Source organism: Ranitomeya imitator, chromosome 6 (genome assembly GCF_032444005.1).
Source record: "Ranitomeya imitator isolate aRanImi1 chromosome 6, aRanImi1.pri, whole genome shotgun sequence".
Taxonomy (NCBI): domain Eukaryota; kingdom Metazoa; phylum Chordata; class Amphibia; order Anura; family Dendrobatidae; genus Ranitomeya; species Ranitomeya imitator.
The window spans coordinates 449,852,470-449,877,506 of record NC_091287.1 but is presented as its reverse complement, the minus strand read 5'-3'; the positions used below and the strand labels follow the sequence as shown (position 1 = coordinate 449,877,506).

General features: G+C 41.3%; 1 protein-coding gene across 1 annotated transcript in view; it reads right to left on the bottom strand.

The window, feature by feature from the left end:
* The window catches only part of PRDM14 (PR/SET domain 14), a 49,813-nt gene extending 34,764 nt beyond the window's left edge, over window positions 1–15,049 (bottom strand). Inside the window, exons 1-5 of the mRNA XM_069732333.1 lie at window positions 14,872–15,049; window positions 12,883–13,032; window positions 12,338–12,484; window positions 11,895–11,981; window positions 10,094–10,112 (exon numbers count right to left, since the gene is read on the bottom strand). Coding sequence (XP_069588434.1) covers window positions 10,094–10,112; window positions 11,895–11,981; window positions 12,338–12,484; window positions 12,883–13,032; window positions 14,872–15,049 — 581 coding nt within the window. The remainder of the gene's footprint in view (window positions 1–10,093; window positions 10,113–11,894; window positions 11,982–12,337; window positions 12,485–12,882; window positions 13,033–14,871) is intronic.
* Window positions 15,050–25,037: the final 9,988 nt, after the last annotated feature.

Below are 25,037 nucleotides of genomic sequence, written 5' to 3'. Positions count from 1 at the left end.
AACACAGCTCCAGGGCATAATTAAAAAATGTATCTTCCAAAATGCTTCAAAATCGCTTCCAAAAATGGAGAATTTCTACTTTTGAGGCTATGTGCACACGTCAGGATTTTCTTGCAAAAATTTCCTGACAAAATCAGGACATTTCTGCCAGAAATCCGCATGCGTTTTTTGCGCGTTTTTTTTGTGCGGATTTTTAGCGGATTTTTTGCGTTTTTTTCCGGACACTCCAATTTAATGGGAAATCCGCAAAAAAAAAACAAACGCAAAAATAATGAACATGCTACTTCTTTTTGCGGAATGCGTTTTTTTTTTTGCGGAAAAAAACGCAAACATGTGCACAAAACATGCAGAATGCATTCTAAATGTTAGGATGCATATTGTTTGCATTTTTTTAGCGATTTTATAGCGTTTTTATCGGGAAAATCCGCAAAAAAAAAACGCAAAAAATCCTGATGTGTGCAAAATTTGTTGCTTTTTGAATGTCTGATTCTAAATCAGAATACCACAGGAAAAGCTGTGAAGCTCGCACAGATGTAGAACAAATACATGGTGCGGAAAATTCACAGCGAGACGCGGAGTTAATCATTTAGAGATGTCATCATTGCGGACATTCTCCGCACCTAAATTGATCTGCGGTGCCAATTTTATTTTCTTAAACCTATAAAGAAAGACTACACATACCAAAAGTACTTTAGAAGCATACAGCCTTATTATTATTATTATTATTATTATTATTATTATTATTATTATTATTATTATATGTCTAAAAATATACATATATTGTATGTGCAATGTGGATGGAGACACAATCTTACAAATATCAACCAATAAAAGCCTGCTTAGCTTGACATTAATCCTATGAATCAAAATATATCTAAAAAAAAAATGACTCCAAAATACAGCAACTGATGTGGAGTTGCAGGAAGAAAAAAAATAATATTAGAATTGGGAGAGGATTGAATTTCCTAAAACTAAAGCGCATGTTCCTGATATGTAGATTCTATTCTACAGCAGTAGATATGTCAGGAATAAAGTGCTGAGAGCATAAAAATATATCATAAAAAATAAAACACTATATAGAGATATCAAATAAACCGGCGGATGTTGGCAGCTTATTGGATGAATAGTGTTATGTTCTTTTATTATACATTTTATCCATTAAACACTTCACTCCTTACATATCTATCACTGTCATTGCATTATTGAATGTAAAAAGTGACTGCAAAGTTCCCTATATTATATGCTGCATACTAAGCCATAAGTATATAGTCCTGATTTGTGCACATAAGGAACCACAGTGACAAAAGACAAATACATGGGATTCCTTGTTGTACCCCTTTGGCAAGCACTGGTATCATGAATTCCTATTTATTGCTACTTTTCTGACACTGTACATTTGATAATCATATATTAAATATACTTCATTTGCCCTATGCATTTATCATGGAGTAAGTCTAAGTTCACATTAGCGTTGCGCCGCTGTTGCGTCGGCGACGCAGCGGCGACGCGCCCCTATGTTTAACATAGGGGACGCGTGCGTCTTTTTGGTTGCGTTTTTCGCCACGTGCGTCGTTTCCGACGCTGGCGTCGGACGCACGAAAACGCTACAAGTTGCATTTTCTGTGCGTCCGATTTTGGTCAAAAACGACGCACGCGTCACAAAACGCGCGCGTTTTTGCGCGCGTTTGCGCGCGTTTTTCGATGCGTCGCGCGTTGCGTCGCCGACGCAGGGCGGCGCAACGCTAGTGTGAACGTACCCTAATTATGCCCAGCACCGTTTGACTGGCTATGTAGCTGTTCACATTTCACTTTTGGACGTTGTATAAATAAAGGGCACGTGCACAGGTTAACAAACCGCACTTTAGGACTCCTGAGCTACCTCTCTATCTATGAAGCATTTATGCAGTAGCATAAAGGAGCTTGTTCTGACGTGATATGAGTGGATTGTGTAATTGTGAACATTTATTCTCATTTATTTATGATTGTACAAGTCCCCTCTAAAATGTAAAGTGCTGAGGAATATGTTGGCGCCATGGAAATAAAATTATTATTGTTATTATTGATTGTTGTACTCATTTTAGTTGTACTATAGGACGTAACTATTCTTTCCTACAACACTTAGCTGGTGTACTGTAAAGCTCTTTTATCATGTTGGTTTTCTGATAGAATAAAGATGATACAAAATTTGAAATAATATCCCTTTATTATAGGATTACAGTAAAAATAAACTGGATCAAACACTGCACCTCATGTGTTTGCATCCCACGCACGTTTCGCCATTGCTTCATCATGGGACACATACAGATTCGGTAAGATATTGCAACTTATCTGCAGTTTAGCTGACTTTTAAAGCAAAATTGCAGTTGTAAAATAGTCACAGGACAGCAAGTCACTAGCAAATTGCATACATTTTTTGGTGACATATGACTTGTCTTGAACATATGTCGCTGTGTAGCCCAAGTCTTAAAAGATGCAACGAACAACAAAAGTGTGAATTATCATCTGCCGTTCAATCGCTTGGCATGTTCGCATTGCGCAATGAATATGAAGATCTGATGGGCTTGTGCACATGACTCTATTTTTTGGCCCGAGTATTATCTGAAAAATATACGCATCGTACTCAGACCAATGATATTCAATGGGACAGTGCAGATGAACGATTTTGCTCACTGACTGTATCTGCATGTGGGAAAAAAGCAAAAATAAAAATCGACCCACTTTTCAGATGAAAATTGGACGGATTTTTTATACTGTCATGTGACCTATAGTCTATGGCCGATTATTCAGATCATTATCTCCCGGTGTAAAAGGCATTTTTAAGCAAAGTTCCTAGTTAGTATATGGTGCATTTTTTGTGCTGTGAATTTTCATGCCCAAAAAATCATTTACACTTCCAGGAAAGTGAATGGGTTTTATATGAATCTCATGCCCATGATGCAATTCTGAAACCCTGCGACATGTCAGTTTCTCTTGTGGTTATGCACGTCATTTGTGGATTTTTATCATAGACTTGAATGAGATGAGAAAAATCTGCAGATACAAAAAACTGATGCCTTGTTACTGCATTTCAATCGAAAACATGTAATCCACATATGATGTTATCAAATAAGTTTTATCAAAGCCAAATACCAGCAGTGTCCAAAACATTATTTACATTATTTATAACCTGAAATACCAAAAAGGCGAAAACTGCAGCTCAAAAAAGTGATGTGAGAAAACGAAAAGAACCTAATTTACCGAAATGCAGCAGAAAATCTGCACAAAATTCTTATTGTTAGAATTTAGCTTTAATATAAAGTAAGAAGGGGGAAGAGGCATCGCATGTCCCAAAGATCTGCAGCCGTCTTCCATATTGACTTAAATTTTAGCAATAGCCGAGAAACATCCTGAATCTGTAGGATATAAAAATAATTACTAGAACTTTTTAATTTTTCTAAATAAAACATGTCGCTCTTAGATCTACAACATGGCCACAAATGAACCCACAATCCGGCGCACCTCAATCTTTGCCATGTTATGGATGACTGCAGTCATTACATTACTTTGCACTGATAAAACCTCCACAAGTGATAAGGGTAGATGAGTGCAGAATGGCGAATGATACATTCACTTTTGGTTATTTTCCTTAGATCACATGATCCCAGTGTGAAATCTGCATGTTGTTACAGTGTAGGAACCATACTGTAACACTAAGCAGGGGAGCACTATCTTTTTTTTTTCTAAGGGCCACATTGTCAAACTAAACCAATCCAGGGACCACACTAAAAATTAAAGGTTTATTATCTTCTGTGACATTTATCCTATATCAAAAGTATATACAATAAATATCTGATAGGTACAGATTCTACTATCAGGACTCTTACCTCCAAAAATCAGCACTCTAAGGCTATGTGCATACGTTGCGGATTTCCTGTGGATCCGCAGCGTTTTTTTGTGGTGCAGAAACGCAGATCCGCAAGTGATTTACAGTACAATGTAAATCAATGTGAAAAAACCCCACTTTGCTAATGGTGCAGAAAATTCCGTGTGGAAACGCTGCGGATTAAAAGAAGTGGCATGTCACTTCTTCTTTGCGGATCTGCAGCGTTTTTGTACCCATTCAATTATAGAAATCCACAGGGGTAAAAACGCAGTAAATCCGCAAAAAATCCGCAACAGAAACACGCAAACTCCGCACAAAAAACATGACAAATCCGCACCTGCGTTTTCTGCCAAGAGATGCAGAATCCACACCAGAAATTCCTAAGCCTAATCTGCAACGTGTGCACATAGTGTAAGGCCGGGTGCCCACGATCCGGAACTAGCAGCGCTTTTACGCAGTGTATGTTTGCCGCGTCCAAAATGCTGCCATCTATTGAACGCAGGTAGATCTGCTTGTGTTCACTGAACCGTGCGGATTTACTGCATCCAATACATTCTATTGGTGACATTTTAGTTGCGGAGCCGCTAGATAAATTCACATGCTGCAGTCTGGAGATTTGCGCCGCATTTCAGTGTCTGCGGGTGATCCACAGGCGTCTATGGACCCGGCAACACTGGGTCTCTTGACTCAATACCCTGCACTGGGTCTCTTGCCTCAATACCCTGCACTGGGTCTCTTGCCTCAATACCCTGCACTGGGTCTCTTGCCTCAATACCCTGCACTGGGTCTCTTGCCTCAATATCCGGCAGCACTGGGTCTCTTGCCTCAATACCCTGCACTGGGTCTCTTGCCTCAATACCCTGCACTGGGTCTCTTGCCTCAATACCCTGCACTGGGTCTCTTGCCTCAATACCCTGCACTGGGTCTCTTGCCTCAATACCCTGCACTGGGTCTCTTGCCTCAATACCCTGCACTGGGTCTCTTGCCTCAATATCCGGCAGCACTGGGTCTCTTGCCTCAATACCCTGCACTGGGTCTCTTGCCTCAATACCCTGCACTGGGTCTCTTGCCTCAATACCCTGCACTGGGTCTTTTGCCTCAATACCCTGCACTGGGTCTCTTGCCTCAATACCCTGCACTGGGTCTCTTGCCTCAATACCCTGCACTGGGTCTCTTGCCTCAATACCCTGCACTGGGTCTCTTGCCTCAATACCCTGCACTGGGTCTTTTGCCTCAATACCCTGCACTGGGTCTCTTGCCTCAATACCCTGCACTGGGTCTCTTGCCTCAATACCCTGCACTGGGTCTCTTGCCCCAATACCCGGCAGCAGTGGGTCTCTTGCCTCAATACTCTGCACTGGGTCTCTTGCCTCAATACCCTGCACTGGGTCTCTTGCCTCAATACCCTGCACTGAGTCTCTCGCCTCAATACCCGGCAGCACTGGGTCTCTTGCCTCAATACCCAGCACTGCCGCCGGCGGTTTGAACTGGATTGTTCAGCTACATAGAAATATATGCAGCCGCATACTCCGGTCCCGAGTAGTGCCGGGTATTGATGTGAGAGACTTGCGCGAGTTTCTCACATTGCAGTTGCAAGTGGGACACCGGCCTAATTCTTAGTCCCAAGTAAAAAAAATAAAATAGTCCCAGAAAACCCCTTTAAGGAGAAGGATCAGAAAATGCTTCATTTTTTTAGCAGTAGAAGCTGTTATAAAAGAAAACGCTGTCTGACATCGAATGCATTTGTGACAGCAGTTGTCATCAACTGAGGCAAAAGAAAACCAAAGAAAGCTTTTCCTGAAGAATTGGATAACTGGAAACCTAGCCTTACCATTTTTGGATTGAATCCATAGTGTGCTTTATGCACATGGGCCATATTTTTGGTCTGTGTGTGATCCAACAAAGCATGGTATAGCGCTTGGACCAATGTTATTCTATGGGGCCGTGCACAAAATAAACATCAAAAATAAAATTTAAAAAAGTCAACGAGTCCATGGAGAATATCAGACTGCACTCGGATGATATCTGAGTGCCATCTGATTTCCAAGGACTGACAAAATGGAGAAGGTGTAGACTTTTTTTCTCCTCCACCTCATCAGAGAGAATCAGATCACACTACTCTATCTGTGGCCTCAGGCGTGGGACTGTTCCTTTCAGCACATGGAGTAATACCTGCAATGTGCCATCCTACCACAGCACACACTTTCATGATTAGCTTGGCACTGAGGCTTTGTACCTGGGACACATTGTAATTAGGGACAAAGGGGCACACAAGTGATAAGAGATAATCTGACAATTAAGAGCCTAAAAAGAGAAATAGGAAGGTGTTAATCTCCGACTACTTATCAGATGGAGATCTTATCACTCCTTCAATAGGACCTGTCAGTCTTTTGGGTCTGTATTTTATGACTGGGGGGCAATTAGAAGAAAGCCATTCTTTTAGGCTAAATTTACATATCCAGTAATCATCCTTTAGTACTGATACAGCAGCAGTCCACTGGCCAAGAAAGGTATATAGACTCAAATTTTATTGTCCGCCTGCTAAAAACTGATTTCAACTGGATCCATTTTTTTTTAACACTGAAGTCTATGGAAAATGGATCAATCAAATAGTCATCTGTTTTTCTCCTATTTGAAAAGGATCCATTTTTTGCTTACTAGAGGTGGAAAACTAAATATTTCACATATATTCCTGGATATGGGAACTTTCATGTGATCATCTATTTTAAACTGATCCAGTAAGCAAAAAACGGATCCTTTTCAAGGAAAAATGTCATGTCCGTTTGTCAACGGATTGCTACACTGGAACAGATGATTACTGGATGTGTGAACATAGCTTTACTTACATGTTTACATCATCCTGCTACAAAAAAAGTTAATATTTATTTTCAAGTTTAATGTTACAAGTATTGCGCACATCCCGGACACCTAATTATTGGTGTGGATTGCAATAGGTTCTAAAAATATTACAAATATGTCTATAATTGATTGTATATAAATATATCCAAAATTTTTATTGTACTAATTTAAAAATATACAAAGTAAAAAAATAAATAAATATAAAAATAAAGTTGAAAAAGAAAATAATCAAGTTATGATGAAGGTGATTCTAATAGGGTCAGAGTTAAGCAGTTCACATATGTTAAGAATATCTCCTGTTCATAAATAACCAATCCTGCAGAGTTGCCTATAGAAATAAAATACTGTTACTGCTTATCCATATTGTAGAATAGAGACCACCAAAGCCACATTGATGCGTGTTTTGCAAGAAATCCTTTCTTAAGGAGCATACACTCTGTAAGGCCGGTTTCACACGTCAGTGCCTCCGCTACGTGTAGTGACAGATTTTTCACGTACCGAAGACATTGACACACATAGATCCATTCAAATGAATGGGTCTATGCGGATGTCAGCATGTTTTGACAGACCGTGTGACCGTGTGCAAAATAAGCAGGCATGTCTGTTTTTATGTTTTTATCTGGACACACGGCCCGCCAAACATCCCGCACATGTGCACACGGAGAGCAGTGTACATTGTCCTCCGTGCGCACGGACGGCCATGGGGGAAGCAGCTATACTGTAAGCCGCTGTTCCCCTGTGTGTGGTGCTGAAGCTGGCTTTCATCCATTGTCCCCTGCTCTGACCGCAGCAGCACGAGTAGGGGACAATGAATGAAAGAAAAAAACGACCTGGGGTCCCACCTATATTTTACTACCAACCCAGCAAAACTCACAGGTGTGGGCTGCTATTCTCAGGCTGGTAAGGGGCCATGGATATGGGCCCCCCAGCCTAAAAAAAGCAGCCCACAACTGCCCAGAAAAGGTGCATCTATTAGATGCGCCAATTCTGGAGCTTTGCCCGGTTCGTCCCACTGCCCTGTAGTGGTGGTATATTGGGTAATGAGGGGTTAATGTCACCATCATATTGTAAGGTGACATTAAGCCGGCTTAGTAATGGAGAGGTATCGATAAGACACCTCTCATTACTAATCCTACAATTGTTAAAGGGTTAATAAAACACACACTAAGAAAATCTTGCCTTGCGCTGGCGTGTACTATGGAGGACAGAGAATGAACTTCAATCCAATATTGCAGCCAGCATGCAGCCAGCGGGTAAGGAAAGGGTGAATCAAACACCCGAAAACCCCGCCCCTATGGCTGAAAATTGTTCCCTCCAAATTCAGGTGACAGAGTCCCTTTAAACCTCTGGTGATTTCTGCATTGATGAATGGAGTTTACAAAAAAAAGAGAAAGGAAAACACCAGTACCGAAAATTCCCCCAAAACTATGGAAAAACACAGAAAAAAAGAGGATGGACAAAACCATCGAAAGTCCAGAAAACAACAACATTTATTTAAAAAGATGCTTCAGGTAAGAAAAGGCAAAGTTTCCTGAAGCATCTTCCTTTTAAAAATCTGGGCGGTTTCACCCACCTGAAAAAGACGTAGTGTGCACACATCCTAAGGCCGGGGTCACACTTGCGAGTGTGATGCGAGTAACTTGCACAAGTCTCTCGCATCAATACCCGGCACTGCCGCCGACACTTGGACCGGAGCATGCGGCTCCATAGAAATACATTCAGCCGCCCGCTCCGCTCCGAGTGCCGGCGGCAGTGCCGGGTATTGATGCACGAGTTCCTCACATCACATTCGCAAGTGTGACCCCGGCCTAAGACGAGCCCTGCTACATGTCATACAACACTGAAATCGCAGGTCGCACTGCGTCTTGTTCTGTATGGTGTCACGTTGCGACCTCCTGCGGATCAGAGTCACAAATGTTTCCAGATTTGGATTTTTTGCTGCCGGTTACAAGTTGTAGCGGCACAGTTGCCATAGACTTCAGTGCAAGTTGCAGGTGACATGCAACCCCTCTGTAACTTGGCGGTTTTATTTGCACCAAGTCACAGTCAAGTTGCACAAATGTTTTGCCCCAGCTTTAGATATAGCAGCATCATGTCGTCTATTCAGATTTGTTATTTTCTTTTTAATCTTTGATCATCTACTCAATGCTAAAAAATAAAGCCTTTGTCTGGTCAATGAAAATGGCAAACTAATTTCCCTCGTAATTGCCAAAGAAATCCTAATACCCTCAGTAATTAGGCTCTGCACTTTCACATGCTCTCCTCTCAGCTTTTGTAGACACCAGAGACACACTGGACAGTAACTTTACAAGCACTTAATGGTCTGCAGGGAGTGTGCCCCATATAAACAGATCCATAGTGGACCTGATGTCACTCTGCCGTCACTCACCAAGGATCCTCCAGGCAATGAGTTCAGTTACTGAATATTCATAGGACGACTGGATGCAGACGATGGCTTTGTAGAATTTTAGAGGAAAAATTCCACCGGAGAACTACAAAAAAGTGCAAAATATTCTTAATTATTGGGCCTTTTTATTGTGAATGCACATATAGGAGGAGGTTTGTTAAGGCAAATGTGCCAGAATTCTGAAAAAAAAACGGTCTTTCATGACTCCCCCCTTATTTATTATGTGAGTTAGACACTTTGTCATAATTCTGGTGTAAAACTGCTTTATATGGTCCAAATTAGTTGGGCAAAAATTTAGCAACTTTTAGCGTCATTATGCCAACTCCACCTACATACAGAGACATAACTGAGCGCCCCCAGCAAATTCATCATAATTAACATAGCAAAAGTTGTGTAAATGACAGAAATGGACGCCTGTCTCCGACAGCTCTTGTCCCGCGGTGGGTACGGCAGCTGATGTGTCGGACATGGACAGCAGCGTTTCTGCTGTGGAGACTATGTGAATTTTTTTACCTAGGGATTCTCTGCACCTAATGTAAGTCTATGGGGATAATCCGCACAGAAAACTCAGCGTACCCGCAAAGTACAAGTAAATTGACATGTTGCAGATTTGAAACACAGACCGCAGGTCATTTTACCTTGAGTAAAAATAAAGCCCAGTGGGCAGGAGGTATTTATAAATCCCATCCACTTTGCTGGAACTGGAAGATGCTGTGAAAATATGCAACCTCAAAAACCCACCAAAAAAGCTCATTGTGGGGGCACAGGTTCAAGGTTCAATTAAAATGTAGGATGTTGTGATTTTTATGTTTCCGACCTCAAGAACTTTCATTACAGAACATTTCTATTGTCTTCAACTGTGGAAACTTTATATTATTTTGCTTGGACCCCTGAAATTTCAGGTTACTGTAGCCTGAAATGAAGTTTGGGATTATTGCTGGAGCAGGAGGTCTTTTACTACTTACCAGGATGGCGAAGAAGACACTACACAATATAGATTGCATAATAAATTAGATTTAATAATCAGAATAAAGATCAAATTGCAAATAGGATAAAAGGATATAATTAGTGATTTAAGAGAGGTTTCTATTTTTGAACTTTTACTAATGTTTTACAATAATTTTGCACAGAATAACAAGCAGTGAAACTTTATTGTTTTCTTTTTTATTACCTAAAATGAGAATAGAGTGTTTGCTTAGTAAATAAGAAGTAAAGTAAAAATGTATTTTACTTACCGTAGTCTTCATGCAGACGTCAGTGCTTGTTCTATGCCACATCACTAATCCACAGTGATTTTCCAGCCACCCATAGACTTGAAAGGGTAATTTTGATAGTTGTCTCAGACAATTCTCCGTGAGTGTATTAAGATATTTCACCATCATTTCTCAAGCATAAAAATGGGATGAAAGGAAAATCAAAAGCTAAAAAGAAAGAAGTGGTCACACGAGTCCATGTAGTATATCGGTAGTCCAAGTATATTTCTGGTATGATAGTCCTATATGTCACATAATAATGCTGGTTACGGTAGTTATCTTTTTGCTTCTCTTTGACATGTTTCCTCCTAGAAAAAAAAAATATGTTTTGGGGAATTATCTTGCTTAAGTGTCTAATTTCTTAATTGACTGATAATGATTGCATATGATGTGACAATTAGCAATAAATGCAGGAAAACCAATAAAAATAGACCAACTTGATAGTATATTTTGAGTTTCTCTAGCAGAGTAGTTCCTACAGATGTCCACCAGGTGGCACTTTTTATGACAATCACATGAATGGTTTGATTAATAACACGCAACAATGTGGATCTATGTGAAGGTCAATTTTCTGACTTGTAATACAATAAAATATAGGCCGAAACATAATAGGCCGAAACATTAGGAAGACCCATACCCCCATGCAATTTATGTTTATACAGTTGACTAGAGGCTATACGAGCTCTCTTGTTGCCCCAAACAGACTGAGGTGTGCCTGCAAACTGGTCAAATAGGAAGTAGAAACAAGTAAAGGAAGGGACCTGAAGATATAGAGGATCTTGGGAAGAATTATTGATTTTACAATAAGGCACCTTCCCCACCACAATAATACTTTATCATCATAAAATCTAAGCTCTTTAGAAGTGGAAGCAATAAGAGAATCCAAATCGCTGGGAATCAAGGAGCTAAGGTTTCTAGAAAACCTCAGACCCAAATAAACAATATCCATCTCCGCCCAACCCCAGGGCAAAATATCCTTTATACTCCGGATTTGAGAATCAGTGAGGTTAAATTGAAAAATGTTCGACTTGGACTCGTTTATTTTAAAATACGAAAAAAATGAAAATTGTTTAAGAAGGGTTTGCAAATGTGGAATAGAACGACAAGGATTGGTAAGGGACAGGAGAATATCATCAGCATATAAACTGATTTTAAATTCCTTACAATCCGTGTGAACTTCCTCTATGGAGGGATTATCTCTAATGAGCTGGGCTAATGGCTCTATGGCAAGGGCAAAAAGCAATGGAGAAAGGGGACAACCCTGCCGAGAACCATTAGAGATTGGAAATGGGGAAGAAAAGCGATTATTAATATAAATTTTCGCCTGAGGATCAGAATATAAAGCCATAATTTTATTTATAAAGTCCAAACCAAAGCCAAATTTTTGTAGGGAACATTTGAGAAAAGTCCAATTTAAGCGATCAAAACGCTTTCTCCGCATCAAGGGAAATTAAAGTGGAGTTAATTTTTCGGGAATTAATTAATTTAATAATATTTATCAGCCTCCTCGTACCTTCAATGGATTGCTGGTGCTTGATAAATCCAATCTGGTCAATGGAAATTAATTTGGGCAAAATAAGGTTAAGGCGGTTAGCTAAGACTTTGGAATAAATTTTGAGATCAGTATTAATGAAATAGGACGGTAATTACGGTAAGTATTTGATCAGGACTAGTATGAGGCTTGGGAATAAGTATAATTGTGGCATGCAAATTTTCCCTAGGGAAAGAACCAAGTAGCATTGAAAATTTGAACTAAATGGGGGACAAGAATTTCACGGAATGATTTATAATAATTATTGCTATAACCATCAGGACCAGGGGCCTTGTAAGATTTCAATTGTTTTATTGTGTCACTAATCTCTTCTGCAGTAAAAGGAGCAGCCAAAAAGTCTGCATCCATGGAATCAAGTTGTGGAAGATCGACAGAAGACAAAAAGTCATCAATAGATCTCGCACCTGGAATGGGAAGAGAGGGATCAGACCGCAAATTATATAATTTCTGGAAATATTGTGCAAATTCATTTGCAATGTCCTGTGGGTGGGTGAGAGAAATGCCCTTAGGAGAAATGATCTTGTCGATTACGTATTCTAACCTTTTTAATTCTATTGAAAATAAAACGAGTGGGCTTGTTAAGGGACATATAGTGATTGATTATTGATTGGTTGACAGCAGAGTCATAAAATGAAAAAATTGTGGCCCTCAATTCATTCCTAAGATGGGATAAATCAGTCAAAGTTTTGGAACAAGGGGTGGGGCTATTGGCCAATGCCAGCTCCAACTCCTTCTCTTTAATCAAGGCATGTAAACGTTTAATCTTTTGGCGGTTATCATTTTTAATACAGGAGGAAATATGAATGAGAGTGCCATGTAGAACCACCTTGTGTGCGTTCCACTGTAGGAATTGCTTGGAAGGGTCATACACATTCTCAGAAAAATAAAGATTAAGAGATTTAGAAATTTCCTCATGGTATGTAGGATTTTGAAAAAATAGAAGCATTACCCTTCCACAATGGTTGATTATTAATAGAGTGACCTTCAATCAATTTAGCAATGACAGGGGTATGATCCAAAATGGATTTATTACCAATGGATATAGAGGAAAATCTAGGGAGGGAGAACACATCTGATAATATCAGATCAATGCGAGAAGCTGACAAATGGGAGTCAGAAAAACATGTGTATTCCCTTCAAGTGGAGTTTAACCATCTTAAGATGTCATAAAGTTCGTGAGTAAAAAGCCAATTATTTAAGGAGGGGAAGTTAAGCTTATTTGAGGATGAGGCATCAAGTATATTATCAGGGAAGAAATTAAAGTATCCTAAAAGTAAAAGAATGCCTTTTTTAAGTGGTTCAATTTTTTTCAGCAACTTATCTAAAAATTTAATTTGACCATTATTAGGAGCATAAATATTTACAATTGTGTGAATTTGGGAATTTAACTTGCAAACAAGGACATGAAAATGACCATTCACATCAACCAATTCCTCCAATAGTTCAAACGACAAGGAGTCTCTGATCAGGGTCATAACGCCTGCCTCTTTAGAGGGACCCGAGGCTTCAAAAACATGTGGGTAATGTTTTAGGGCAAATGCAGGATGATTCTGTATCTTAAATTTAATCTCTTGCAGGCACACCACATCCGCAACAGATTTATTAATTTCCCTCTGAAAGGAAAAACGTCTATTCTTCGGGCTATTAAGACCCCTCACATTATAGGCAACCAAAGTAAGCACCATGAAAGAAAAAAGAAAGAAAAAATTGTCGTTAGTAAGAAATCACCGGCTGGAAAGTAACAAGAAAAAGAAATCACTACCAAGACTAAATAGACAAAGAAAATTACAAACTTTAAACTTTACAGTACTAGAGCATTAGAGGGAAACAAAGAAAATGGCTCTCCTTCTTGTACCGGGGGGAAAAGTCCGTGCAGCACAAGGCCAAGGAGACCCTCATTAGTACCACTAACAAATATTTAAGATTGAACAAATGAATAATAGAAGCACAATATCATACAATATTGGAAAACCCTGATGAGCTCAAGTGACATGGCCTGGACCTGTGGAAGTAGATGCAGGAACGGAAGAAATAACACCGTGGGATTTCAAAAATAGGAGACCCTCCTCAGGTGTAAGAAAAACTGCATTTTTCCCCCTATATTTAAAGATGAGCCTCAGAGGAAAACCCCACTTGTAAGGAAGGCCTTTCTCTCTCAGCATGGAGGTGAGTGATCTAAAGTGCCTCCGACCCTCAATAGTCGCTTTGGACAGGTAAGCAAGCAACTTAAGATGGTGATAGGGTTCCGGGAATCCTCCTTTAATTTTGGCCAGGCTTTGTATTTTCTCTTTAATATTATAAAAGTGAATTTTCATGATAACATCTCTCGGGAGGTCTTTAGGGACAGAAGGAGGCTTAGGAAGATGATGGATACGATCTATAATGAGATCCGTATCCGAAAGATTGGGAATCATCCTCCTAAAAATCCCCTTAACAAACTCAGGGAGCTTAATGGGCGAGCTATCTTCAGATATACCTCTAATTTTAATGTTGTTATGACGGGATCTGTCCTCTAGATCTGCCAACTTAAGCTTCAACTGACGAATCTCTGACTTAAGGTACCGTTACACTAAGTGACGCTGCAGCGATATAGACAACGAGCCAATCGCTGCAGCGTCGCTGTTTAGGTCGCTAGGAGACGTCAAACACGGCAAAACCAGAACGATGCAGGAGCGATCCAGTGACGTACTTATCGTTCTCGCTGGTTGTTAGCTCCATGTTAAAACATTGCTGGCATCGTTGCTTTTGCTGTCAAACATGACAAATCACGCCGACCTGATGACCAAATAATGTTCCGGACTTCTAGCTACGACCAGCGATGTCACAGCGGGATCCTGATCGCTGCTGCATGTCAAACACAACGAGATCGCTATCCAGGACGCTGCAACGTCACGGATCATTGTCGTTCTCGTTGTAAAGTTGCTCAGTCTGAAGGTACCTTTAGAGTCAGACTGTTCCTTTAGGAACAGTGCATATGTCTTTTCCAATTCTCCCAGCCTAACTTCATGGTTATCCAACCGAGAACTGAAAAACTCGAGAGTCTCCTGAAATATTTTCGTCTGCTTGTCCATATCAAGACGCAATCTGGTGCTAAATTTATCAACCAGAGTATCCATACACGCCTCAAGCGACGTTACATCATGAAAGGTACAAGAAGAAAGGGAAGACACAGATGGTTTCTCGGTCCTTGGTTTGGACTTTTTTTGACTAGGATTGGGAGAGTAATTAGTAGAGTCCTCTTCCAAAGAATTGGTAATGGAAGACCGCGTCCCCTCCAACTCGAGGGACCCTTCCTCTTTGAAGAGGAACAGAGGCCCATGGTCTCAGTAGGAATGAGTGAACAGGGAAGTTCCAGACCGAGCTCTGCTAAGCAAGCTTTAGGCGTGGACTATGAGAGCTCTCTCTCAATAGGAGAATGAGACTTAACTAGACTCAGCAAATTAACTGAGTCCCTTGAAGAACCACGATTAGCCCGTGGGTCCTTATTTTGTTTTTGAGCTCTAGAAGAACCAGAAGATTTAGCCATAGGCAATTTAGAGGTGAGATGACTCATGGTGTCCAGCGGTATTATAAAAAGGTGATTGAAGGTAAGACAAGGTCCCACCACAATGTGATATTGTATAGGTTATGACATAGAAACTTGTTATATATTTTACTAACCTCTTACTTTAATTATTTTATCTCCCAATAAGATACAGGTAAAAGTGACCTAATATGTAAATAGGTAGATATATAAATATACAATACAAATTTGTCATAAGCTTTATATAATTATTATCATTAACATTATATTAATCAGAACCAACTCCCACTTTATTAAAGTAACTGCTAAAAAGAAATGGACCAAAAAGACCTGTTCAGGCAATAAAAATACCCACCCCTTCCCCACCCTCAATGAAACCAAGCAAGCAATAAGTCTATATTATGCAAAGACAGAGCATCTGTAATCTTCTGCAGCCTCCAGAAGATGGCCGCAGTCAGCAGTGACGTCACCGCCAGAGGAGGAGAAGCTGGGGAACCGATGGAAACAATGGTCCGTGACAGGATCTTCCCGGGCAGTGTGCCCAATAAAAACAGAAGCAAAATAGATCCCAGACCCCCGGTTCACAAGGGGCAACCCAAAGGAAGTTTTCTGAAGTGGTTCCGAAGCAATTTGAGCACATACAAGAATATCGCATGCAGCGATGATGTCACTGAAGTGGAGGAAGATGGCACCTGGAGCAGTCCATGGTAGAAGTTTCACCCCCAGTGTGCCAGGTGCAAATACAGTTAAAAGGGCATGAAAACCCCCCAGTAGGGTAGGGGCACTCCCAAGGAAGGTGATCCGTTTTAGTTTGTGACACCACCCGATTAGCAGTGACGTCACTGAGATGGAGGAAGATGGCACCTGGAGCGGTCCCTGATAGGATTTTCACCCCCCCGGTGTGCCAGGTTCAAACGTAGTCAAAAGGGGGTGAAAAAAACCCAGTTGGGTAGGGGCAAACCTAAGGAAGGTCCAGGGAGGTGTTTCTTGGTAGTCTGTCACACCGCCCGATTAGTGGTGATGTCACTGAAAGAAAAAATGTCGGACCACCAGCTTTTATGACAGGCCGTGACAGGGCCCTCAAAGATGATGTGCCTGGTACAAATTCAATCAAAAAAGGGTCAAATCCCCCCAGATGGCCAGGGGCAACCCCAAAAAACACCTCCAGTGGTGTTATTAACCCCTTTACCCCCCAAGGGTGGTTTGCACGTTAATGGCCGGGCCAATTTTTACAATTCTGACCACTGTCCCTTTATGGAGGTTATAACTCTGGAATGCTTCAAAAGGATCCCGGTGATTCTGACATTGTTTTCTCGTGACATACTGTACTTCATGATAGCGGTAAAATTTCTTTGATATTACCTGCGTTTATTTGTGAAAAAAAATGGAAATTTGGCAAAAATTTTGAAAATTTCACAATTTTCCAACTTTGAATTTTTATGCAATTAAATCACAGAGATATGTCACACAAAATACTTAATAAGTAACATTTCCCACATGTATACTTTACATCAGCACAATTTTAGAATCAATTTTTTTTTGTTGTTAGGGAGTTATAAGGGTTCAAATTTGACCAGCAATTTCTCATTTTTACAACACTATTTTTTTTAATTAACCACATCTCATTTGAAGTAATTTTGAGGGGTCTATATGATAGAAAATAACCAAGTGTGACACCATTCTAAAAACTGCACCCCTCAAGGTGCTCAAAACCACATTCAAAAAGTTTATTAACCCTTCAGGTGTTTCACAGGAATTTTTGGAATGTTTAAATAAAAATTAACATTTAACTTTTTTCACAAAAAAATTTACTTCAGCTCCAATTTGTTTTATTTTTACCAAGGGTAACAGGAGAAAATGGACCCCAAAAGTTGTTGTACAATTTGTCCTGAGTACGCCGATACCCCATATGTGGGGGTAAACCACTGTTTGGGCGCATGGCAGAGCTCGGAAGCGAAGTAGCGCCATTTGACTTTTCAATGCAAAATTGACTGGAAATGAGATGGGACGCCATGTTGCATGTGGAGAGCCCCTGATGTGCCTAAACATTGAATGCAGACTTAGATGGATTGGTCTGCAGGTGTCACATTGCGTTTTCAGAGCCCCTAATGTACTTAAACAGTAGAAACCCCCCACAAGTGACCCCATGTTGGAAACTAGACCCCCCTAGGAACTTATCTAGATGTGTTGTGAGAACTTTGAACTCCCAAGTGTTTCACTACAGTTTATAACGCGGAGCCGTGAAAATAAAAAATCCTTTTTTTTCCACAAAAATTATTTTTTTGCCCCCAGTTTTGTATTTTTCCAAGGTTAACAGTTGAAATTGAACCCAAAAAGTTGTTGTCCAATTTGTCCTGAGTACGCTGATACCCAATATGTGGGGGGGGGGGGGGACCACCGTTTGGGCACATGGCAGAGCTCGGAAGGGAAGGAGCACCATTTGGAATGCAGACTTAGATGGATTGGTCTGCAGGCGTCACGTTGCATTTGCAGAGCCCCTGATGTAACTAAACAGTAGAAACTCCCCACAAGTGACCCCATATTGGAAACTAGACCCCCCAAGGAACTTACCTAGATGTGTTGTGAGAACTTTAAACCCCCAAGTGTTTCACTACAGTTTTTAACGCAAAGCCGTAAAAATAAAAAATCTTTTCTTTCCACAAAATTATTTTTTAGCCCCCAGTTTTGCATTTTCCCAAGGGTAATAGGAGAAATTGGACCCCAAAAGTTGTTGTCCAATGTGTCCTGAGTATACTGATACCCCATATGTTGGGGTAAACCCCTATTTGGGCACACGCGAGAGCTCGGAAGGGAAGGAGCACGGTTTTATTTTTTCAACGCAGAATTGGCTGGAATTGAGATCGGATGCCATGTCGCGTTTGGAGAGCCCCTGATGTGTCTAAACAGTGGAAACCCCCCAATTATAACTGAAACCCTAATCCAAACACACCCCTCACCCTAATCTCAACGGTAACCCTAACCACACCCATAACCTTGACACACCCCTAACCCTAATCCCAACCGCAAATGTAATCTAAATCCTAACCCTAACTTTAGCCCCAACCCTAACTGTAGCCTTAACCCTAACTGTAGCCTTAACCCTAGCCCTAGCCCTAACCATAACCCTAACCCTAGCCCTAACCCTAATGGGAAAATGGAAATAAATACAATTTTTTAATTTTTCCCTATCTAAGGGGGTGATGAAGGGGGGTTTGATTTACTATTTATAGTGGGTTTTCTAGCGGATTTTTATGATTGGCAGCCGTCACACACTAAAAGATGCTTTTTATTACAAAAAATATTTTTTGCGTTACCACATTTTGAGAGCTATATTTTGGTCCACAGATTCATGTTTTTTTGCGGGACGAGTTGATGTTTTTATTTGTAACATTTTTGGGCACGTGATTTTTTGATCGCTTTTTATTCCGATTTTTGTGAGGCAGAATGACCAAAAACCAGCTATTCATGAATTTCTTTTGGGGGAGGCGTATATACTGTTCCACGTTTGGTAAAATTGATAAAGCAGTTTTATTCTTTGGGTCAGTACGATTACAGCGATTCATCATTTATATCTTTTTTTTTATGTTTTGGCGCTTTTATACGATAAAAACTTTGATATAAAAAATAATTATTTTTGCATCGCTTTATTCTGAGGATTATAACTTTTTCATTTTTTCACTGATGATGCTGTATGGTTGCTCGTTTTTTGTGGACAAGATGACGTTTTCAGCGGTACCATGGTTATTTATATCTGTCTTTTTGATCGCGTGTTATTCCACTTTTTGTTCGGCGGTATGATAATAAAGCGTTGTTTTTTGCCTCGTTTTTTTTTTTTACGGTGTTCACTGAAGGGGTTAACTAGTGGGACAGTTTTATAGGTCGGGTCGTTACAGATGCCGCGATACTAAATATGTGTACTTTTATTTTTTTTTTATTTAGATATAGGAATGTATTTATTGGAATATTTTTTTAAGGTTTTTTTTTTTTTTACCCATGTAAATTTTTTTTTTTTACTTTTTTACTTTGCCCCAGGGGGGGACATCACAGTAAAGTGACAGATGGCTGATCTGACACTTTGCTGTGCACTGTGTCAGATCAGCAATCTGACATGCACAGCAGGGAGGCTTCCCGGCGCCTGCTCAGAGCAGGCGCTGGTAAGCCATCTCCCTGCAGGACCCGGATGCAGCCCTGCAGCCATTTTGGATCTGGGGCCTGCAGTCAGAGGAAGTAGGAGACCAGGATCTCAGGGAAGCACGCAGGGAGCCCCCTCCCTGCGCGAGGCTTCCCTATACCGCTGGAACACTGCGATCATGTTTGATCGCAGTGTGCCAGGGATAAATGTGGCGGGGGGTGGTCCGTGACCGCTCCTGGCACATAAGGCCAGATGTCAGCTGCGATAGTCAGCTGACATCCGGCCGCGATCGGCCGTGCGCCCCCGTGAGCGCGGCTGATCGCACTGGATGTACTATTCCGTCCTTGGGAAGTAGGGTCCACCCCACATGGACGGAATAGTACGTCCAGTGGTAGAAAGTGGTTAATAGAAATTGACACAATGTCTTCAGCAGAGCAATAAATGAAAGCAAAAGGGTTGAATAAAAAAAATAGGAATATCTACACATAAAACGAAAACTAAATAGACTAAGTAGATACCAAAACCTATTTAACAAAATAAGGACTAAATAACGGTTCAGTACAAAAACCTCATAAAAATCCAATAGAAAAAATGTACACAAGAACCAAAGATATAAAAAATATAAGTTTTATTGAGAAAAACACACAAAATGTAAAAAATACAAAAAATACCAACATATAGGCATTAAAAAGTGGGAAACCAAAGTTTGGCATAGGGACCCACCATGTTATTGACAAGAGGTACTATACAAGGACCAAACAAACCAATGTATTGCACATGATTACCCTCTAAGTCTGATGAGAATGTCTCTAAACATAAGATACTCATAGGAAAAATTCCATTATAATGTGCAAATAATTACCTCTGGTGGGTGCCACAGCCTGCCCCTACGCACGTTTCGGCAAACAGCCTTCTTCTGGGGGTGGCATCATACCAATAAGAGCAAGGTTATATAGTTTCCAACAACCAATCACGGATAACATAACAAATGAATAATAGACAATACAACCTAACAAACCCTCTCCGCAGAGCAATAAAGGTTACTGAGGTAACCATAGCAACTTCACAGACACCAGGTAAAACAGGTAAACCAGAAAAAAAGGCACTAAAAGCAAGAATTGTTTTAAAAATGTCATAAATCCACACAAATGTATATAAAAAATAAAAAAACACAATGTTTAAAAAGAAAAATTGTAGTCTTGTAGTTTATTTTACCTCAGAAAATTAGTCACAAGCCGTTTAATGACACCATTTTAAGTCTGTCAACTTCAAAACAGGATAAACAATCCTAGGATTATCCGATTAAGACGAAAAATGTCTCAAAATGTGCACAATAAATTTCTGAATAAAAGTAAATATGAATGGAAGTAAAAAATTTAAAAAAAGATTGCGTTATATGTTGCGTTAGAGGGTTAACTCAGGAGCTCGCACGTTTGGCGACCTACATCACCTGTGCCTAAGCCACGCCCCCCTGTGCCGATATATGTGAGGCTACTTTCACACTTCCGTCAAAGTGGCTACGTCGCAATGCGTCGTTTTGGAGAAAAAACGCATCCTGCAAAGTTGCCCGCAGGATGCGTTTTTTCTCCATAGACTTGCATTAGCGACGCATTGCGACGTATGGCCACATGTCGCATCCGTCGTGCAACAGATGCGTCGTGTTTTGGCAGACCGTCAGCACAAAAAAACGTTCCATGTAACTTTTTTTGTGCGACGTGTCTGCCATTTCGGACCGCGCATACGCGGCCGGAACTCCGCCCCCTCTTCCCCGGACATTACAATGGGGCAGCGGATGCGTTCAAAAACTGCATCCGCTGCCCCCGTTGTTCATTTATTTCACAACGTCCGTCGGTATGACGCATGGCGACGGCCCCGTACCGACGGAAGTGTGAAAGTAGCCTTACACTGTCATCAACAGAAGCAGAATATGTCGCCGCAGCGCATACCAGTCAAGAAGTTCTATGAATAAGACAACTGCTAACAGACTTAGGACAACAACATTTGGGAGCAACAAAGATGTATGAGGACAATCAAGGGCGTCTAGTTCTTGCTCAGATGGAATGAGTTAATCCAAGAACTAAACACATTGATGTAAAGTTTCACTTCATGAGAGATCACCAGGAACAAGGAATCCTAATATTAAGAGTACTGCCCAACTGAAGATATGACAGCAGATGTTTTCACAAAGGCATTGAATGCTGAAAGACATCAGAGACTGATGAAGAAATTAGGCTTAAGGCTAGGTTAACATTGTGTTAGTGCAGTCCATTCAACGCATACGTTAAACGGACTGCGCTGACGCAAGTGCCGACTTTGCACAGCGCTTGCGCAGATGGAGTATCCGCTAGCTCTATCTGTGCTAGCGGTGACGGACCCGGAAACGCTGCAGCCCGCGTCTCGGGTCCGTCACTCAATATTGGAAGCATCGCTAGCGCACGCCCATTGTGGGCATGCACTAGCGATGCGTCCGACATTGCATTCAATGGCGCCGTTAACGGACTACGTTACACCGCATTATGCCGAGGTGTAACGTAGTCCGTTAAACGGAGACACTGAACGTTATATGAATCAACCCTAACTGAATAAGTCCTTAGGCTATGTGCACATGTTGCAGATTTGACTGTGGAATTTTCTGTGCAGATTCTGCATTTCTTGGCAGAAAACGCAGGTCAGAATCTGCTCCTTTTTTTGGTATGTGCACACGTTGCGGAATTTGTGCAGATTTCTTCCGTTTTTTACCCCTGCAGATTTCTATTATGGAATGGGTGCAGAAACGCAGCAGATCTGCAAAAAGAATTGACATGGTCCTTTTTTGAATCTGATGCGTTTTCCGTGCAGAATTTTCCGCACCATTAGTACAGCATTTTTTTTGCCATTGATTTACATTGTGCTGTAAATCACTTGTGGATCTGCAGCTTTGGTGTGCGGAAAAAAAAAGCTGGAGATCTGTAGGAAATCTGCAACATGTGCATATAGCCTTAAGGCCCCGTCACACATACTTACCTACCGCTGTCTGTCCCCGGCGCTGTGCTTCTCTGCTCTGGCTGTGAGCGCCGGGCAGCCGGAAAGCAGAGCTTTCCGGCCGCTGTGCTCACAGCCAGAGCGGTAGGTAAGTATGTAGCGTTTGTTTTTTTTACTTTAACGATGGTAACCAGGGTAAACATCGGGTTACTAAGCGCGGCCCTGCGCTTAGTAACCCGATGTTTACCCTGGTTACCCGGGGACTTCGGCATCGTTGAAGACAGTTTCAATGATGCCGAAGTCTTTCCCCTGATCGTTGGTCGCTGGAGAGCGGTCTGTGTGACAGCTCTCCAGCGACCAAACAGCGACGCTGCAGCGATCCGGATCGTTGTCGGTATCGCTGCAGCGTCGCTAAGTGTGACGGTACCTTTACTGTTGAGAAAGGGTGTTCTACTTTCTGTCACAATATAGACGGCTTAGGAGGGTTGTTCCTACTGACTGATTCTCTTTTAAGAATCATCAGCTGAAAATGGAAATTATCACAAAGTGACCAAGTTGTGAAAGCTTGATGCTCCTTGGATTCAAGGTCACAGCGTAGTTTCTACATTGTTGCACTTTGCGTCTGCAACCTCCTTGACATTATTTTGTCAGTAATTGAGAAATATGTGAGCCCCATATGTTAGACTAAATGATGCAATGTGAATTTACAGGAGGTAACGGGAATACAATCTCCCTACGTGGGTGTGGGCATACATGCGTAATTCATTCTTCCTGTAATGCACAGAAGGATCCATACAGTAAACCTTGCAATGTCTAAATGGTGGTAGGTACTAAGTGACCCGGAATAGACTGGTGGGTTTCAACATGTATTTTACTCACTTATAGGGGTTAAATAAATGAAGGCAGATGACAAAACTACATACAGGCATCCTCCTTCTCATTCACTTTCATAGAGAAGAATAAAGTTTTGCAGTCTTCAGGCCATTGTCCAGTATTACTAACATCTGCCCTTAGAAGAAGGAGGAGGAGGAGGAAGAAGAGGCTCACAGCAGTCACTGTTGTAAATGCGCACAAGATTTATTGCACCATGGCATTATGTATGAGGATTAGGTAGTATCCCACAGGGGGCACGAGTCCTAAATAGCCATCATCTTTTGGAGTATATTGAGTATGCAGCACAAAAAAATAATAAATTATCATTGATGTTAAACCTATATATGAATTTAATGTGGACACTTTTATATTGTGTGGTTAATGTAAATGCTATTATCGTATTTAATTATTTGTTTTCAGAAAGCATATTGGTTAAAGCTGCATTTAAGCACAGGCTATCATGAACAAGTGCTCCTAGGAAGGCATGGTTCACAATAATCGTGCAGTCTTAACAGATCATTGTTCTCGGCAGCATATTGTCCTATGTAAACAGGATCTGTGCTGCTGAGAACAGTGGCAGCCTTTATGCACTGATCAATCTATTATATGTCGATCAGTACAAATCTCAAACTGGGCAGTGCTGTGTAAACAGGCTAAAAATGATCACCGACGACATATGTTTCTGGCTGACAGTCGCTCAATGCTGCACATCAGTGTGAATGGGCCTCAACAGTTTAATAGATTATTCCAATGAAAGATGTACGGTAAATCCAATATGTCCCACATTAAGGTAGATGAAAGGACTGTCTAACAGAATCCCTTTTAATCTGGGAGTTGTAAGAGTTCCCCACACCTCTGTAAGCATCTGGTTTTGTAGGGGAGGAATTTTCTGGTGGGGGTGGCATGATACAGTATCTACTATATAACTGTCTAAGGGTCACTTCCGTCTTTCTGTCTGTCTGTCCTTCTGTCACAGATATTCATTGGTCGCGGCCTCTGTCTGTCATGGAATCCAAGTCGCTGATTGGTCTCGCCAGCTGCCTGTCATGGCTGCCGCGACCAATCAGCGACGGCCACAGTCTGATTAGTCCCTCCCTACTCCCCTGCAGTCAGTGCCCGGTGCCTGCCCCATACTCCCCGCAGTCACCGCTCACACAGGGATAATGCCAGCGGTAACGGACCACGTTATGCCGCGGGTAATTCACTCCGTTACCGCCGCTATTAACCCTGTGTGACCAAGTTTTTACTATCGATGCTGCCTATGCAGCTTCAATAGTAAAAGGATCTAATGTTAAAATAATAAAAAATCATTATATACTCACCTTCCACCGCATTTCCCGCTCCTCGCGACGCTCCGGTAACCGCTCCATGCAAGCGGCAGGTTCCGGTGGCAAGGATGGTATGCGATAAGGACCTGCCATGACGTCATGGTCATGTGACCACGACCTCATCACATGTCCTGCGCCCATACCAACCCTGGGACTGGAAGCTGCCGAGTGCACCGCACACAGGCGACATGACTACAAGGGCTCCCTCGGAAGGTGAGTATATGTTTATTTTTTATTTTTTAACCTGTGACATACGTGGCTGGGCAATATACTACGTGGCTCTGTGC